Below are 20,878 nucleotides of genomic sequence, written 5' to 3' on the forward strand. Positions count from 1 at the left end.
TACTTTAATGATTCCGTTTGAACGCTGTATTTAGTTAAGGCTGTAGTCTGGTAAAACGAACGCAAAATGAGGAAATCATACGATTTTGCGAATTTAAAACGAATGTTTTTTTTTTAATTGCGCAATAATAAAAAAAATTAAAAAGAAAAATAAAATAAAATTTCTTGTTTTACTTGTAATGACTTGGAACTTAGGATATAGAGATTCTGGTACTATTTATGTTTTCATTGTATATTTATAATTTACTTTTAAGGCTGAAAAAGCTCATATAATAATAAAACTGTAATTACTTTTTAATATTATTATTAAATACATTATTTACTACCTTAGAACGGGAAAGCTATCCCTAGTTAGGCAGTTTTGATTAACCTTTTAAAAAAACAAAACAATAATTTTTAAAGGAATTTCTAATAAAATATCAACTTAAAATTTTTATTTTTATTTATATCCCTACAGAGATGAGGTAGATTTTTTTACAAATTCAGGATTATGGATATTCGAGCGTTTACAGGGCTTATGACCTAATAAAATAAAAATATATACCTACTCCCCCTTGGGAGAAAATCCAGATTTGTGTGTGTACAAGTACACGTACCAAAAATAATGTTGTTAAAATTTTAATGTTACTAAAATATAATTACTTTTAGACCGGCAGATTAAGCCATTTCAAATTTAGACTAAACTAGGGTATCCGGGTTCTTATATAAAGACTAAGTATCGTACTAAAATTTGAAGTAATAATTTGAAAATAATTAATTAAACATGAAAGTGGCCGAAGCAAAATCTTATTTTTTTTGTTTTTGAAAAGAAATACACGCATTTTAATTCACATACATTTTTGTGACATTTTCCTTTATTTCTACGTAAAATTATGCCTTCGGTAATACTTTAAAAAAAATATATATTTAAATATTTTAGTTGAAACTTGAGGTTATAAACAATGTACAAATATAAGAATACAATTAAATTGAAAAAAATACACACTCACATAAAAAACAAATGAAAATACTAGAAACTAAAATACTAATCAATTTTTTTTTTAATTTTTGGCTCTTGAAATTTGATTAAGTTTTACCAAATATGTTAAATTTTTGGTCATCAGTGTATTTGTTCCCGAGAGATTGTATTTTTGGGAACAGAGTAAATATAACCCCTCGTTGGTCTATTAGGTACATTGAAATATGTACATTTAACCAAATCAGGAACATTTAAATTTATCTCCTGCTTGACTTTTAACTTTTAATTTGATTCTTAATTTTATCTTTCAATTTCAACTTTTTAATTTCAATTCTTAACATAACTTTTGATTTAAACGTTTAATTTAAACTCTTAACTTTAATTCTAATTTAAACTTTTAATTTAAACTTTTGATTTTAATTTTAACTTTTGATTTCAACCCTTAATTTATACTTATTTACTTGTACATCTACTACCTGCATCTAATTAATTATTGTTAGTTGTGAATTTTTACAAAAAAATACAAATGTTCATGGAAGCAGAGAGAGAGGGAGGAAAGTAGAGTTAGAGCCATACAATGTCTTCCCCTTTTATGTACTTTATATTTAATATTTATATTTTTACTTTTTTAGAATTCAATTATTTTTCCCCTCTCCTCCTGCGATCATAAAAAATTAGTGTGGAATCTTTAATTGGTCTTACTTTTTTAAATTGTTCTTTTGTACCTTGTATTTATATAAAGACTGTATGATTTCCTTAATAAATAAATAAATGCTAAATGCTAAACATGAAAAAGATTATTAACAATTTCATATAAAAAACAGATCAGATATTATTCTTCTATCATTAAGTTCATCACTATCACTAATTTTGAAAGAACTGCCTTTTAAAATGGCGAAATTGTATGATTTCCTTACTTTTCATCGGACACACTTTTCGTTGTATCTCATAACAGCGGTAAAACGTTTACCTAACCACTTTTACTGTTTAGTTGAACTTTTAACACCGCCAATAAAGTCCATTGAGGGTTTTTTACGCGCCTCACTTCGCTGACCACATAATATATCCACTTTCGATCCAAGAAGCGGTAACATTCTTCTGGCTCTAGCATAATTACAGTTGAATGCCGCAGACGCAGACGGCTGCTAGTTGCCAACTTACCGATAGTGATAATACTTATGCAGACTTCAACGTGATAAACTCGGTGCAAGTACAACTCCCCTGGCCTGCAACGGGGCTGCGATTACAACCGCTATCACCATCAATACGTATCGAGATGGTATAAAGCGAAATCAATTTTTATGTACGAAAACGTGTATACAGGATGTTCTTAAAACCCTGTCACATCCGAAACCACGATGATCAGTATGGGCAAGAAGACATATTGGCATATTTAAAAAAATATTTAGAACGCAGAATTTAAAAAAAAAGATATTTAAAAAAAACAAACGGTTGCTTACTTCTGCAGGAGAGAAGCGAGGGGGTTGTGGTCATGTGGTTAACGGTGTATCATACTCCTCCCTCCCCACCCTTCGCTTCTCCCTTGCAGAAGTAACCAATATTTGTTTTTTTCAATATTTTATTTTTGTAAATTTTATTTGTTCTAAAAATTTATTTTAATGTGCCAATATGTCTTCTTGCTCATACTGATCATCGTGGTTTCGGATGTGACAGGGTTTAAAGAATATCCTGTATAAATAAAAGATGATGATACTTCAATCTACAAATTTGGAATATCCACTGACCGGTTTCATCGCTTTCGCGACATCTTCGAGACTGGTTTCTTTATTAAGGATTTCAGTGTATTTATACAAAACAGAAGCAAGGATAGATAATTCGAAATAACATAAAAATAAATTAAATAAAGTTATTTTTATCTTAAGGATACTTATCAAATTTTTAATTTTTTTGTTAACTTATGAGTTAATATAATAATATTTTAATGAGTTTAAGCATTTTATTTTTAGTGCCCCATCCTTCGTGGGTGGTGATTTTTGTCAATTACGATTTCTAAAACACAAAGGGTAAAAAGTCATAAGTAAAAATATATTACAATGGATAAAGTAATTATATATAATTACAAGTTTTAAATTATTTTCAATTTTTTTTATACTTACCCACCCACACACACGCACTCTCTCACACATATATTCCAACACACACATGTACCCTCTCCCTCATTCATTCACGCATACACAAATTCACATACAAGCACATGAAAACAAACATTCACACATACAATTGCGTAAACTCTTTTCATATATATATCGTATTATTAGATTTACGATGGATTTTTTTAATTGGCTCTAGTAATGTTAATATATTTCTACGTTTTTTATGTAATATCTGTAAAAACCCAAAATAAAATAAAAATTAAATAAAATCAGAGTGCGTACATCAAGAATGAGTACATCAATTGATTCTGAAACATTTAAGCTACGTTTCGGGAGTCGGGAAATTACAAAAATATCTTATTTAGAGTATTGGCAACCCTAGTTACAATCACTTAAATGTCCTTATTTCATTTTTTCACACACGCCCCTGTTTATATACATGAGTATCTATCTTTCTTTATAATGTTTTGTTTCCTGATATCATTCAGTTTATATGCTGCTTCACAGTAACAAGACTGGACAAACCTGATTTTCGCTTTCTCACATACCAGAAACTTTGCACTGCGACCTAACGAACAGATTAAACCGAAAATAAAGTTAAACCTCTAATCAAAAAAGCCTCAACCTTACTTTATAAAATAAGAAAAAGGCTCTGAATAAACGTTTTTTTCTACAAAGTTCCAACCGCCTCGTTTCTTATTTCGCCCATAAAACTTGATATTTAAACAGAAAAGGTTGATATCTAATGGAATTTGTTCTGTAAAAAAGTGCAAACCAATTAGCTCGGGATAAAAACATTTCTTGGAGTTAAATTAAACCGTTTTCAACTCATATCTACAGTACGCAAGCCTTGTTTGCATATTTATTTTTAAATTCTGTTTTCGGAATAACTGCCCGTAAATTTGACAAAGTTTGTATTTTCCTTTTATAAATCTGTACGTTTTGAATAAATTAGGTGTGGGTGTGGTGGTTCTGAGAGCATTGACTTTACCATTTAAATTTATTATCATCTATGTTATTTACATATAAAATGTAATTATTTAGATTTTTCTTGCTTTAAGATGTGTTCCATTACAAACATTACCGATAAAATTAGTTACTGCCTTCAGTTTTTTAGCCATTTTGTTTACTTAAGCGTCCATTGGCATTACACCCACAAGAATTTAGCTCTTAAAAAGCTTCAAAAATGTTTTAACACATTGGGCCCCGGCCGAATACACATAAAATTTACCCTGTGCCCGGCACATTTTTGTGAAATTTCATGCTTTGTAAAGTTTCTTAAAAGTGTCATAATTATGAAAATACAAAATTAAATCAATTAAAAATTCCCATATTTATTTGAAATAATTAAATAAGTAATTTTTGTATGATAGTTTTGCCAACATTGGCCTTTCTGGAGAGCCACATTGCGCATTGCAATGTTTGCACATATACAGGGCCTCACTCCTTTTTTTGTGCTTTGTACCTAAAGCCGCGTAAACACGTGATTACAATAAACACGCGTTGTGTCCCGGTCCCGTGTTTTCACGTGGTTTACCAGCAGCGAAAAAGTACTAATAAAAGTCACTAGATGTCAATAAAATGTACTTTTTTAGACAGCTGGTAAACCACGTGAAAACACGGGACCGGGACACAACGCATGGATATATAATCACGTGTTTTCACGGCTCCGGGATACAAAGTTCGAATGCTTTCAGAAGGGCTGGATTTTCTCCCTAAGGAGTTGTTCGTATTTAAATTCACCCACATGATAAAGGTTTCCGTTCTTTTACTTCACAAAAGTCAACATTGAGGAGATATCCCTAAGCCTACCATCCACTAGCAGCTGTTATAGAGTCGTGGGGGACTCTCTGTCAGCTGCGCATAGAGGAAAGTTATTATAAATATTCCTCAGGAATACAAACTCTATCCAGATTAAGTAGGGGAAAGGAGGTTGTATGAACAGAGGCCAACACGTCGTCCCCACCCCTCAGGATCCCCTCAATGCCTCTGTTTTTTTTTACTAAAAAAATATGTACTTACACAAACAATTTACATAAATAAACGTATCTAAATATACAAAAATAATTTCCTAAAACTATTGTAACACAACAGACATAACTTACACAACAAACATACTTGAAAACATGGATATATTTACAATGAGAGAACGGCTTTGAATAAAAAAGGACTCCCTGAATGGTCAGAGGCAGAGGATCCGAATACCATCCTCGTAAGGGAGGACAAAACAAAAGAACGTGTGCGTTCCGCTCGGAAGGAAGCACAGTCCCAACTAAATGAGCATCCCAAAGGAACAGTTGCCTGTCCCACCATATTTTACCCACCTAGGCGTCCGCGCATCTGAGGAGCTCCCAACGCGAATCCCAAGTCCGGACAAACTGACGGAAGAGTGCGAAATTCGTACTGTTGGCCATCAGATCCACATTCCACGCTGGTCGCATGATCCCTGTCAGACCATTCAGGATCTCATCTCCGGCATCATCCAATAGCACACAGTGCCACAGGATGTGTTCGGCCGATTGATGGTCATCTCTGCAAGCACAGCTCGAGACAGGGGCAAGTCCAAGCTTATGAAGCTTGTCTCTAAACTCCCCATGTCCTGAAACCATTTGTGCGATTTTTGTTTATTTATTTATTCATATTTTTCGCTTACAAACTATATTGATAATAAAAATAATGTGACCTCACTGGGGTTTCCCGTGCCGAGGACACTTAACAATATACTTTTTTAAAATTACATTTGAGAATAAACAAAGAAGACTAACTTAAAAAACAAACATAATTAACAAATATTCAGACATGGTCAAACACCAAGAACTTACTACATATCCTGTGTCTGATGGAAGGTAAGTCGGAAGGTTACAAAGACTTGAGGAAATGTGGATGTTCAAATATAGGCAGAATGGTGAATGTTACACAATGTGTTAAGTGGCCACTTAAACCAGCCAATGACAGGCCATAAGCCTAGTGAATGCCTAAAATCCCATATTCCTTTCTCAAAAATGTTTTCCCTCTCTGTTGCAACAAATTCAAATATGAACACCTCCCAACGTAGAAAATCCAGCCAGTCTGCAAGCATTTGGACATACTCAAAACATTGTTGATTTAAATTTATTAATTAATATCATTAGTCAAGTGTCTTAAATTTTATTTACAAAGCAAAATAAGTTATCTGTATAAAAAATATATTATGTTTACAATGTCGTTTTTCTAAACATGTTCAATTACAGGTTACCGAAGAAGTCACTTTGAATATTCATACACTTATACACATTTTCGTACATAAGTATCGATGTTACTTTAAACCGTCTCGGTATATTCCGATGAAGATGGCGTTTATAATCGCGGCCCTGATACCTTTGCATGGCATTACGACGCGCGAACTCCTCCTTTTAACGAAAGCGAAAAAAATGTTTTTTTTTAAACGCACTGAAAACTTAACATAAATAAATATAGGTATTTAATTTTATACAAATTCCTGTTTAACATTATTATTAATTCATAAGTACTTTTATTTGACCTTAAATATTTTTCATAAAATTATTTTGAAATAAATTTTAAGCTTTTTCTCAAATTCGTTGAATAAACTAAATTGCCGCAAAAAGCTTTCTTGTTTAAGTATCTTTTAATTTAGCATTCCAAATTCCAGTATCGAATTTTCAAACGACCAGTCAATGTCGGAGCATCTTAGGAGGTCAATATCCCCCAAATGTTGTCTGTTGTGTGGAGTATTTCGTTAACAAATGTTCGTAAGATAAACATTGAAATGTATTGTATTTTTTATTCATTAAAATAAATTTAAAGTGTTATGATATTGCGTCTTTGCTTAGCATACTAATTTATCTGTGTTTTTTATATTAAATGATGAAGACCTAGATATATGGCTCTACTAAATTCATAAAATCAAGAATTGTCCAGAAGCCGCATACGCACATCAACTAGAAGGCGGCTAAAGTACTCATAAATGAGTAGGTTTACGTTTTGACCCATTAGTTTCTTTGTAGACGTCGCTCAGTACGCAACTCCTGATTTGAATTCCACTATGCTGTGTTGTGTCCTTTTAAAGTGTAGAAATTCTGCTGGGATCTCAAAGAAACAGAATGCAATCACATTTCATGTGTAATTAGCAAATGTATGTGTATATAACAAATGCATTACTTAAAAATTTAATTATTTTTTCATCTGTCAGATTGTCGAACAAACAAAATGGAAGTTGGCAAAAGTAGGGCATAGTGGGGGGATTATTGGACACAGTCCGATGTATTCAAATAAGATTCTACGCTCCTTCTGGACTATTCTTAATTCTATGCATCAATACTGGAGATGAACATGTCAAAAGTTTAAATAATAAACGTGCATGCTTGAGCATGGTAGGCGTACGCGCCAACCATTAATGTCTACTGTATTGTATTTATCAGGATCTTTGCCTGAGTGTGTGAAGTTGAAATCGCTCGGCCAGGATTAGTATTCTGAATCTTTACAACCCCCTAGAGAGTCGTTAATTATAGGATTTTTTTATGCGACTACTCTTTGCTTCATATAATGCCACATTGATGATTAAACGTCAAGTGATTTAAAAAACGAAAAAACTAATAATATGAATTGGGTTGTGGTCCTGTGGCTAGTGCTATGGACTCACGGATCAGAGATCCGAGATTCGAACCCCACTCTACCCCAATTTCTATTTTCTAATAGTGAGTTATTTACAACACGTTAAAAATGGCCACCAAAAATGAAATACTTGGCTAAATTATAAGAACGCTAATATTTATTTTTTCCAAAGAAAAATAATTAAAAAATACGGTTTGGTCAATTCAACCTAATTAAGTGGCGGCCTCCGTGGTGTAGTGGTCAAGACGCTTGACTCACGCTCGGAAGGTTCCGGGTTCGATTCCCGGTGAGAACACAAAAATCAAAATGAATTTTTCTCAAGCCTGGGTGTTCTGTGATGTAATTCACCACTGTAATTGGGCCTACTGGCCTGTAGTGGTGCAAAAATAAATGAAAAAATGAAAATGAAAGTGTTTTTGGTAATGCATAAATGTCGTAATAATTTTTTTAATGAAAATCATCATGTTTGATTTCACGTGTTCATATTTATTCGACCTTTAATAATCAGTGTGGCCAAATGAGGCAAAGTGTAAACGCACGCAAAAAATAAAAAGTCCCAAATTGATCACTCTCTTGAGGGTAAAAAAGATTCAGGATAGCACCCTGAGGCTCGTATTACTATGGGAAGTTAACAGATGTATCTTCAATTTTCTATAAATTAAAATATAATTATTTGTTTAAAAATGAATTAATCATATGGGGTGTATTTAAAAAAAAATGTTTAGTTTACCAAATATGTTTTTTATTGGATTGGAGAAAAGCAGTTATTAAATTCTCAGCTAACTTAAAATTAATTGATTGGACAAGATCAGCTTTGATTTTTTTAAAAGCCACCAGAGCTTTATATTCGACAGGACCTATAAAAAGGCTACAGATAGTGATAGTGAAAAAATAAATATGAATAATCATAGTCATCATTCCCTTTCCGCACATAATGGTGCATAGGGCACTGCATTGGTACACTAAGTGCAGTTTAGATTGATCTTTTTATTTTTACATGACGGTAAGATGATCCGTTTTACGCTTCAGGAACCAGTCCAGGGACTATGAAATATTCTAATGTAAAAACACATTTTTACAATTAATATATCATGTTAACCATGTCGGGAATCGAACCCGATCGAATAATAGTAGTTGCATGAAAATATAAAACTGACGCGCTGCTAATAATAATAATAACAACTCCCTAGGGAGTAAATCGAGCCTGTCAACAAAGATTTTGACATACTCAAAACATTGTTGATAAAAATATTTAGTTGTTTTTTTTAAAGCCTTGACAAAATACTTTAAGTGTTCATTCTGAAACCGGTAGGTGTATTAAATATGTTTAAGTGATTTTACTACTACTACTACTACTACTACTTCTACCATCACGCCATTTCCCCGTAGGGGTAGGCAGAGAGAATGGACCGCCACACACGTCTATCCTGGCATACAATCCTAGCCTCTTCCACATTCATACATCTTGTCATACATGCCCTTCGGTTCTGTCTGCTTTTGACATGACCAGACTTAAGATTTTGGTTTATCTGATCATGCCGCGTCTTCCTTGGTCGTCCTCGTCTAACGTTGCCGTTCACTTTTGCCATATATACTTGTTTTACCATTCTCTCGTCGTCCATTCGTTCTACGTGACCAAACCATCTCAGAGACCCTTTCTTAATCTTATCAATTATACTTGACTCAGATTTACACTCTCGCCTGATTTCATCATTCGTAACTCTGTCATACATTGATTTCCCACACATTCGTCTAAGAGATCGCATTTCAACCGCGTTCACTCGGCTTTCATCCTTCCTCTGCCAGGTTCCATGTTTCACTTCCATACATAAGTGTTGGGACTAAAACTCCGTTGTGCACTGCCAGTTAAGCTTCGATTGACATATTTTTATTAGAAATTACTGTGCTTAGTGCTCCGTTCATTTTGTTGCCCGCATTCACTCTTCTTTCAACATATTTTTCTACTCTTCCATCTCTTCAAAACATGCTTCCCAGATACACAAATTCTTCTATTTGCTCTAAACATTCGTTGTTTATATTTATTATGCAGTCAGTAACCTCACTATCCCTTTCAAATACCATCAATTTTGACTTACTTTCGTTCATCGCCAATTCGCTCTCCAGGCATACATCATACATTCTAGAGACTATTTGCTGCAAATCAGCCTTGCTGCTTGCTAACAGAACTGCATCACCAGCATACAACAAGCAGCTTACTGAAAATTTATCATGTAATTATTTTTAATCTCTTAATAAAATAATACATTGTCTGTATTTTTTTTCCTTCCTCGGCAAAGCACCCAAATTTGAGTTATACGTGCCTTAATTTACCAGAAAAAATATGTAGATATTTCGCTTTGTGAAAACTCTATGTACTCGTAGTGTAGATATTTCGTTTTGTAAAAATTCACGATATTTGAACCGCTACAACTTCGCACCAATCGATAAAGCTTATATAGAAGAACCCATTTTAATAAAAAAACGCATTTGTTTTTTTTTGTAGACATTTCACTTTGTGAAAACGGTCCTCAAATGGAAACTAAAACTTCGGTCGGCCACTAGTATTTAACAATATCGCCCCAAATAACCTTTTTATGAGAATCTGTGCCATTTTGCGGGTTCGCGAAGGCAAATAACATATGTACATACTATTATTTGATATGACCTTAACTTGCCTCGCGAACCCTAAAAGGTCCATCTCTTTGCTATCGAATGACCTGATGACAGATAATATTCTCGACCCTAAAATGGTTCTCGACATTTGCCGAAATTGCGGTTCGTAATACAATCATAACATTTTTATTTGTACTTTGATGCCGGATTTGATATTGTGAATACGTGGAAACCATGAAAAGGTATTTCGTGATTATTTTCGAGATTTCTCTTTCAAAATTGAATATTACATCTGTTACAGAAATATAATATCGTAAAATTCTTTGAAATCTTTTCCCTTTGAAATCATCCCCTCGAATACAATTTATATTTTTTATTTATTTATACGTGAATTGATGAGATTTTTATGGATTGATGAGTGGATCAGGTCAAATAGGTAGAAATAAATATGTTTTTGTTTGTGAGACTAATGTGTTTTTATTATGATTTATATGTATTTGAGATTATGACTTAATTATGTTTAATGAGGCACGTTTAAAAATTATATTAAATATCTCCCTCGGCACGGGACACCCTAGTGAGGGAACATTATCTTAATGTAAAAAAGTAATACATAGATTGTAAACGAAAAAATAAATAAATGAATCGGTAACAACAATATCGAGTTTTTAATAGAATCGTTGTGGTCCCGTAGCTAGTGTCTATGACTCACGGCTCAAAGGTCCGTGGTTTGAATCCCACTCTACACTAACTTGCTGTTTATTTTCTAATAGTAAGTTAAAAATAGTCCTCAAAATTAAATATTGGGTAAATAATAAAAACACAAATATTTATTTTACCAAAAAAAAATAGTAAAGTTTTAACCCAATCGAATCTTTTAATTCATTTTTCTTATTATTTTAGCGTTCTGTAACAAGTTTTAAAAATTACACTGCATTAATAAATTACAGGCAGAGAGGATATATTGCCCCACACGTCTATCCTGGAGCTCAATCACAGATGGCTATCGACATGCTAAAAAACGTGCTAAGTATTTGAGCGATCACCACGAACAATCATGAACACGCTGAAGTTAAAGCGGTCGCGTTGCAAAACGAAATTCAACTTCGGTCAGTTCAAGAGGATTGGTTGAATCTCGCACACGCCTTCTTTCAATTTTTCTCGAGTGCCGTATTGCATTTAGCCGGCGGTCGGCAAGCCAAATGTTAAGAAAAGCAGTCGCCATAGTAATTGTTTGTAACTTGAAAACGAAATAACAAACCGGCACGAGATTACACGCGTGTTGACTTTTTTGATTTGACGTTTGACCACGGACTACGGATACGGAACTTATCTATGGCGTTTTGCAACGCGACCGCTTTAACTTCAGCGTGTTCATGATTGTTCGTGGTGATCGCTCAAATACTTAGCACGTTTTTTAGCATGTCGATAGCCATCTGTGATTGAGCTCCTGGCATACAATCCTAGCATGCGCGATCCGTCCATAGATTTTATTTATTTATTTTTATTTATTCATATTTTTTGCTTACAAACTTTAATTAATAATAAAAATATTGTGACCTCACTGGGGTTTCTCGTGCCGAGGACACTTAACAATGAGAAAAAACAAAGAAGACTAACTTAAAAAAGAACGAAGATAATTAACAAATATTTAGACAGTTTAAAAAACAAGGTATTTATGTACATCTGTATTATTTATATTACAAAACACACATTAAAAATAACAAAAACCTAACATAAGCTATGCACTTATGGAGCAGTTGATTCAATATTTGTATGGGCGAATGAGACAATCCATTTTACTTCTACCTAGCTCCACTATACATTTTTGTATAGCCTTTTTAAACATTATCTCGTTACTAATTGTTTTAATAGATAGTGAAGTAGGTTATAGATTTTAATTGAATAATACTCCAAATCCCTTTGTCCGAAAGTGGTTTTAGTTTGTATTTGTTTAAGTTGTCTATGTGTTGAGGATCTAGTGATTATATTATTTGGATGTGATGTATTGTGGAGGTTATGACTTTCATTAGAGTAAGAGTAGTTTTTGAATCTGTAAGTGAGTATTGTTTTAGCGTATAATTGTTTTGGTGTCATAAGTTGTGATTTATGGAATATTTCTTCAGTAGATGTCTGTATCGGGACTCTGAGTATTATTTTAATTATGGATTTTTGTGCAACAAATACACCATTTAAAACTGTGTCACTCGATTGCACGGAACTAATGCTTCCTTTAAAATTTGACCTTTTAACAATCAGTATCTATTTTTTATTCAATCAAATCATCCATAAGCTAACTAATCTCATAAATAACTACGGCAAGTATTTATAAATTTATTTATTCATACAATTACATAAATATTACAAAAAAATACAATAATAACGTATCCCAAACTCTGTGAGGCCAAGGGCCATGTGTTGAGTTTGGATACAACATAATAGAAAGTGGAAGCACGTATATAATTAACTAATAGCAAATTTTTTTTTTTTTTTTACAGAAACATACATATATTGTAAAAGGCATTTGGACAACACGCTTAATAGTATATAAATCTATGCAATATCTCGCAGCAGTCTCTTGAAATGGTCTCTTCCCTTAGACAACATCCAGACTTGTACACTCCTCCTGAAAATGGCTTTCGTTTTGGAGAATTTAATATGTTCATACAAAACATTGAACACTTTTGGGGCCACAAAGGCGAAATTCCTCTGAGCGAACGCCTTACCTGTTTTTGGAATTAATAGTTCAAATTACAGGAAAAACTCGTACGAGCATTCTGCTGGGATCTTTTCTTGTAGCCGTATGACCAGAATTGTGCCTTATCTTTAAAAAAAAGTCTTATTTATTTATTTTGTACATTAACGCCCAATCAGCATTTACAAAAAATTAAAATGAAATACATGCTAACATACTAAATAATAAACAGAATATACAGAAAAAAATTGTGAAATTAGTAAAAAAGGATATGATAAAAAGTTTTACAAAGTAAAAAAAAAAACAATAATAACAAAGGTATGCAAGAAAAAACAGTAAGCATATAAACAAAAAATGCAAAGATATAAGCTTATGAAATAAATTCTGTAAGGCAAACATTTAATAAAGTGTTACGGTAAGCGAGAAAGACATTTTTAAGTTAAATTAATAAACAAGCAAGCATATATTATCACGAAAAAAAAAGAAATAAAAATATGTATCTATAAAATGCGTATTTGCCAATACTACAGTGCAATTTGATATAATAGTAAAAAATAAAAAACAAGTATAGGGTAATAAAAATCAACAAATAATTATTTTTTTAATTTATGAAATTGAATTGTCAGTAATAGTTTGACGAGCAGCTACAAATAAACTTGATATTGTGGACTTATAAGATAGTAAAGAATTGGACAGAATGTCTGCAGCCGTTCCATAAGTGTTACCTAACCTATGCAGTCTCGGTATCAATGAATTGTTTTGTTGGTTGGAAGAAGTACTGGAGCAATGAAACAATAAAGTATTCCTAGTGTTGACAGCAGGTCCTCTAAAATTAATCAATTCAAGTATTTTTGGTGCGTCAAAAAGAGAGTTTACAATTTTATACAGTACAATGAGATCATTAATAGTTCTTCTTTCAGAAAGTGTTGTTAGGTTAAGCAGTGTTAATAAATAGTCATAATTCACATTTTGAATCGGAATGTTTAGTTTGTAGTTTATATATCGTAGAAATTTATGTTGAATGTTTTCTATATTATAAACATGAACATTATAGAAGGGTGACCATATTGATGAATTAAAATCTAAATTACTTCTTACAAGAGAACAGTATAATATTTTCAATGATCGGATGGACTTGAAATTTTTTGTATTTCTCAAAATAAAGCCCAACAATTTTAATGCCTTGCTTGAAATTTCATTGACATGATATACAAAGGACAATTTTTCATCAAAAAATACCCCGAGATCCTTTATCACTGATACTGTAGAAAGATTGACTTATTTCCAGTATCTTCATGAATTGGAACAATGTCTCAAATGGTAATATTATTATTGTTGATATTTACATTGATTTACCATTTTCGGAACCAAGCGTGATCAACGTGCCGTGACCCGTGACCATTCATACATATTACCAAATTCCCCCTGTATTTTTTTTCCTATTGTTTCCTTTTACGTGAAATGTTCAACCCATCTGGTAACGTATTCACCTGAAGCAGTGGCAGACAAACGGGGCTCGCAATCCATTACTGGTCCATTTTTTTAAAAATGCATAAATGTTAATAATGTTTTAATTATTTTTTTATCAATATTAAGCGCATAATCATAACGAATGATATTTCTATAGATTTAAGTTATGCCTCAACTTATTCATAAGAAAAAAATATTATTTAACAAAAATCTACATAATTTCACACGTAGGTACCGTATAGTCTAAATCCACACGACACGGTAAAAAAAGGGAGGACTGAAATTGAACAAAAACAGAAAGCGCCAGCAATAGAAAAGTGATACTGAGATAGTAGCACTTTTATGAAAAGAGTGAATAATCACATCTACACAACAGTTAGAATGTGTTTGACTTTGGCAAATTATAAACAATTGAACGTAGTTATGCAGAAAGCAGCCAGTCCACGATTTGGAAAAATGAGATATTAATTTTATCAGGTGCAGTTAGGTCAATTCTATGTTCTGCTAAAAACGGCCAGACCGCTTTCATACAAAAAACTGTATTAATCACCTTCTGAAAATGGTGTCGATTAAAAAACGACATTTTTCAATTTACTTAAAACACCCACATTAGAAAAATCTTACGGTTCTTCAAAAATCATTGAAAGTGGTCAAATACATAATAAGATTCTTGTTTGTCATATAAAAAAAACTAGTGTTTTCATTTGTTAAAGTCAAAAACATTCTAACTGTTGTGTAGACTTGATTATTTAGTCTTTTTACAAAAGTGCTATTATCTATATATATAGAAATCAGCCAGCCATAGAAAAGTGAAACTGAGATAATAGCACTTTTGTGAAAAGGGTGAATAATCTAATCTACCCAACAGTTAGAATGTTTTTGACTTTAACAAATATTATTTTATTATCTTATATATACTTACTGTAAACTAATTTTTATTATTTGTTTTTAACAATAATTTGTTAATACCACTTTTTTATTTAAACGTATAAGTATATCTAAATACATTTTTTTTGTTTGAATTCTTTACAAGTTATTTACAATTTGCTTTTTAATTCAATTACTTTTCTTATATCCATATACCTATGTTTTTTTCTTTTTTACTACGTAAAGTTTCACTTTTTATTTTGCATGGCAGTGTGCTTTTTATTGTTTGTACATGTATACAAAAAAGCGTTGTTTCTCTTTTAAATCATTACTTACTATGTTTGTACTTACCTGTATATTTTTTGTAAATGCCCCTTGGGCGTATTGTAAAGTTAAATAAATAAATAAAAAAAACAAAAAAAAAGCCATACATTTGTGGAGCAGTTGATTCAATATTGGTTTGGGCAAATGAGACAATCCATTTTACTTGTACCTAGCCCCATTATCCATTTTTTTATAGCCTTTTTGAACATTTTCTCGTTACTAATTGTTTTAATAGATAGTGGAAGTAGGTATTTTAATTGAATAATACTCAAATCCCTTTGTCCGAAAGTAGTATTAGTTTGTATTTGTTCAAGTTGTCTTATTATTTTTTTGTAATACACGTGTATTTGTATGAATAAATACAAATTAAATCAATATTAATACTTAATTCTGGTGTATAATTTTAGTGTGTTGTGTGGATTTCTACGTTCATCTGAAAGGGGCTTTCTTTAAAGTTTACATACCCCTGACTTTTGGTTCGGGCAGTGAGGTTTATACACGTGTTTCATTCTTTGCTGACCCAAATAATTATTCTGTTCGTGGGCGAATTCGGTCAATCGCCATTACAGAGGTGAGATGTGCCACACGGTGGAGCAGTGAATTAGAGCTATCACTATTTTTTAAGTAGGTTAGGTCCCGTGAGGTGATCGCTTCAATTGTACGCTATTTTTCTCCATTAATATCACCATTACTCATCGTACCCACGATTTTAAACTGCTTCAATAATTAACCTGTTGTTTTTGTCAGCATTTTAAGACTATATCGCAGACTCAACTTAACACTTTGTATCCCGGAGTCGTGTAATCACGTGATTTTATAACCACGCGTTGTGTCCTGGTCCCGTGTTTTTTTTACGTGATTTACCAGCTGGTTAAAAATAGTGCATTTTATTGACATCTAGTGACTTTTATTAGTACTTTTTCGCTGCTGGTTAACTACGTGAAAACGCGGGACCGAGACACAGCGCGTAGTTATTATAATCACGTGTTTACACGGCTCCGGGATAATCACAAAAAAAGAAGTGAGACGCTGTAGGTATATGTGCGAGCATTGCAATGTGGCAGGGGCGAATGCTCCTTATAATCGATTACATGCAGCTTACCATATTTTTTTAATATCGTAATTGGTTTTTAAAATACTGTAGTATTATTAGGAAAAAACACATCACCAAAAAAATATACTACTTTTCTTTGGTTATTAAATTTATATCATATTCCTTTATTCCATACAGCGACCAGTTGCGCCTCTATTGGCCAAAATTATTACTACTGGATTACACGAGATTACTCTGCTCACTTTAAAATCACTAATTCAAATACGTCTTTAACCTAAAACTTTAGAATCTCGTTCGAAAAATTACACTTGCGATTACAGTAAAATCTTGCAGCTTTCATTAATGCAATTTAGTCTTTCAATACTTTTTCATAAGGGCTAGTATTCTTTAAAATACATCAATTTGACTTACGAAAGTCTAAGGGAGGTGACAATATACGCACTCGTTATGTGTAAGAAAGAGATAACGAATATATTTTGTATGTCGTTACATAATAAGTAAGTAATTTAGCATACTTATGTTTCGGTGGTTTGAAAGTAAATTTGCTTTAAAAGAAATAAATATTTTGATATTTTAATCGAAACGAATTAATATTTTAATCCATAATATATTATGAATCCTTTAGTGGGTTTTAAAAAACAAAGATTCGCTAATTGTTTTTTAATTGTAATTCGTTTTTGTGCATACGATGACAGTTGAATGTTGTAGGTTATTCTTCAGTATCCAATTAAACTTTTAAAATTTAGTTAGAGTTATGATAAATAAATAAATTAATAAATAAAAAAAAAAACGTTACTAGTGTATAGTGTTAAGAATAAATATATATGAAGAATTATAATACGTATAACTTGTGCCGTTTTGTGAATAATAATGTGATATAAAAGTCGATGAAACAATGATTCTTAAAACGTAATTTATGTTTTGTTTGGTGAACTATCGTACTCGGTAAGGAATACTTTTTAATTATTTAATTATAATCATTTATTAAGAAATAGCGTGTTATTTCAAGACAAGTTATAATAACCTGACTTAACCAAAGATGCACCGGTGCGCTAATGAATTATCCAGTTTATTAATTACTTTTTCGACACTTGGCTCGAAACGCGAAATAGCTGCGCGGATGGGTCGATGCTTTCTAATGACGTAGGCGGGGGTTCGAGTCCCCATAGGGGTTCCGATTTTTTTTGCAATTATGTTTTTTTTCAATTGTATTTTTTAAATCAAATGTTTGTGCTACATTAGAAAATATTTTTACTGAAACTATTAGCCGCTGGAGCCATTTGTTAGGAATTATTTATTAAATATAAAATAGACTTGTTTTTTATATGCCATACTACCGCTATGGACATTTTATCAGAATTTTCATAGCTTACCAATTTAAAAACTCACCGCTCGCCACTGCAATGTGGTTCTCCATAAAGGCCAATGTTGGCAAAACTACCATACAAAAATGACTTTTTGAATTATTTCAAATAAATACGAGAAATTGAAACAAAGCATGAAATTTCACAAAAATGGCCAAAAATGTAAATTCTATGTGTATTCGGCCGGTGCTCAAAGTGTTAACAGAAAATGGCCATTCCGTGATAATGAAACTAGACAGTCTGATAAAAAGTAAGCTTTAAGGGATAATTGAGATAATCGATACCTTTAATTATTCGAGTAATTGATATGCTGACTTGTAGTTCCCGCGTTGAGTTAAAAAACAATTAATAGGCAATGGAAAATTTCGGGGTAGGGTCAAAGTAAACCTTACAAGTAGCGTTATATTACATTTTACCCTCGACACCAAAAGGATGCCTTCTGTCACCGGTAGACGTCTGAACGACATTCAATGTCGAACGCACCCCGTGTGAAGACCGTACTAAAAAGAGGATCCCATTTCATCCAAAAGTAGTTGTCGGATATTGCCCCGTATTCTCCAGATCCACATCCACGCGACACAGTAAAATTGGGGTAGAATAATATTTATTATTTAGTTTTTTTGGCTATCTTAATTTGAAATATATTGTTTTCAATGTTTAAAATATATATTTACGAACCAAAATTTATTTACAAGTAATTCAAATATATCAAGTCAAAGAAGGAATCGTGTGTTAGAAATGCCACATTGTAAAACGAGGTTCGCACAGAGACATGCATATTTTATAGACCCAAAAATTTTTAATTCTTTTTTACTGATAATATTTCATTGATTACAAACTTTCTGTTTTTTTTTAATTTTTTTTTTTAACTGTTTTAAAAACAAGGTATTTATGTACATCCATATTATTTATATTACAAAACACACAATGAAAATAACAAAAACCTAACATAAGCTGTACAGTTGTGGAGCAGTTGATTCAGCATTGGTATAACTCTGAGTGTTTATTCGGTATTTTTATTTATTTTCAATAATCATTAATTGCATGGAAAACGTAAAAGATTATTTTCTTCTCACTTGAGCTTTTTTGTGTATTTATTTTTTGTCATATTTAATGTGTATGTCTTGTACTTAATTTATTTAAACTCATTTGGTATTTTTATACTTGAAAATCTTTGTTTTTAAAACTTATAATGTATGACTACAATACTATTGTGACAGGTGCGAGTGTTTAAATTTTTCTCTTCAAAATTTAAGTGTTTTTTATCCAAAAAAATTATCCACAACACTAATGGCTCCTAAAAAAGACATAAAAATCAAGGATTTGGTGGTACAACCTAATTCTCCTCAACCACCCTTCTGTATAGGCATAGATGTAGGAAATGCGATTTCTGCTTTACAAGGTGAAGTTAAAAGAATTGCTGACTCCTACGACGAATTAAAACAGAACTTGGCACAAGATGGGGATAGATGGAACAAAGTCTTAGAAAATCTCGAAATTGCGGAAAAAACCATTTATGAATTGAAACAAAAAAATCTGGAACTGGAAAATAGAGTGACTAAACTGGAAAGAATTGCTGAGATACAGGAACATGAAAAGAAATCCTGCAACATCGAAGTAACAGGGGTAATCGAAGACAAAAGTGAAAATATCATGGACAGCTTCACGAGAATATGTAAAACTATCAAAACATCGATAACTGCCTTGGATGTTGAAACTGCATTTAGAACCAATACTAAACCGTCAGAAGACAACACTCCGCGTCCCATTATCTACAAACTAAATACAAGAATGAAGAAAGAAGTGTTACTGAAAGACGTTAGAAACTACAATTCAAATAAGAAGCCGGAGGATAAACTTAGCTCCAAACAGGTCGGTTTCTTAGGAACAAACAGGCAGATCTACATAACGGAACAACTAACATTTCGGGCTAAACATTTATACTACTTGGCGAGGAAAGCTGGAAAGGACCGAGAGTATAAATTTGTTTGGACCAGGAACGGAAAGATATTCATGCGAAAAGATGTCGGTGCTCCTATCATTCCAATTTTATCTGAAGACAAACTCCCCAAGTAGTTCCAGGTTAGATTTGAATATTGTTTTTAAATTCACACTGTTAATATTTATAATTCATCAAATATTTATTATTATTAGGAAGAATTTGAAAACTAAATCAAGTTCCTATTATTGTAGAATTATATTTTATACACTTAAACTCACTTTTGATACAAACCAGTTATTATTTATACCTAAAAAGACCTTTCTTTTGGCATTTATCATAGTACTTTATACTAAAGAAATAAAAATCATTCAACAATCGATGCCAAATTTTTCAATGTTATTTTTTAATTTGACATATTACCATTCAAGAATAAATTACAGAAAACAATTTTATCAGTCTTACCCTGAAATAAATACACAATCTATGAATAAAAAAAAGAAGTGCATAATGAACCAATTAAGAAATCAAATTGAAGTATATTATATTATTCATAGAGGTCCTCTACTAGAACTTCATTATATGATAAATACAATGAGTATATATATCATTTTAAATTTATTTTTAATATGCATGCATATTTCATATTATATTCCTAAATACATCCATAACACAATTCACTTCCTTTTATCTTATTTATTTCCAATATTCTTAAAAATACTGTTTTTGCCATTCTCATATCATTGTTTTGTTGTAAATTCACGATTTATAATTGAATATAGTGTTCAACAAAAAAATAATTGTCTAAAACTGTACAAAAATGTATTGCTTAAATATCGTTATGATTTGTATTTTGCATTTAAGATATCA

The 20,878-nt window shown here is 31.9% G+C and overlaps 1 protein-coding gene across 1 annotated transcript; it reads left to right on the plus strand.

Moving 5' to 3' along the window:
* The first annotated feature begins 19,359 nt into the window (after nt 1-19,359).
* LOC148280108 (uncharacterized) lies at nt 19,360-20,145 on the plus strand. Its single transcript, XM_088228929.1, has one exon. It carries the CDS (start codon nt 19,360-19,362, stop codon nt 20,143-20,145), a length of 786 nt encoding a protein of 261 aa, XP_088085055.1.
* The last annotated feature ends 733 nt before the right edge of the window (nt 20,146-20,878 follow it).

The sequence above is a fragment of the Micrasema longulum genome, unplaced genomic scaffold, assembly GCF_059751315.1.
Source record: "Micrasema longulum isolate JH-2025_06_02 unplaced genomic scaffold, ASM5975131v1 h1tg000615l, whole genome shotgun sequence".
NCBI lineage: Eukaryota > Metazoa > Arthropoda > Insecta > Trichoptera > Brachycentridae > Micrasema > Micrasema longulum.

Coding starts and splice junctions, on each gene's coding strand:
- LOC148280108 (XM_088228929.1), top strand. CDS start 19,360: ATGGCTCCTAAAAAAGACATAAAAATCAAGGATTTGGTGGTACAACCT.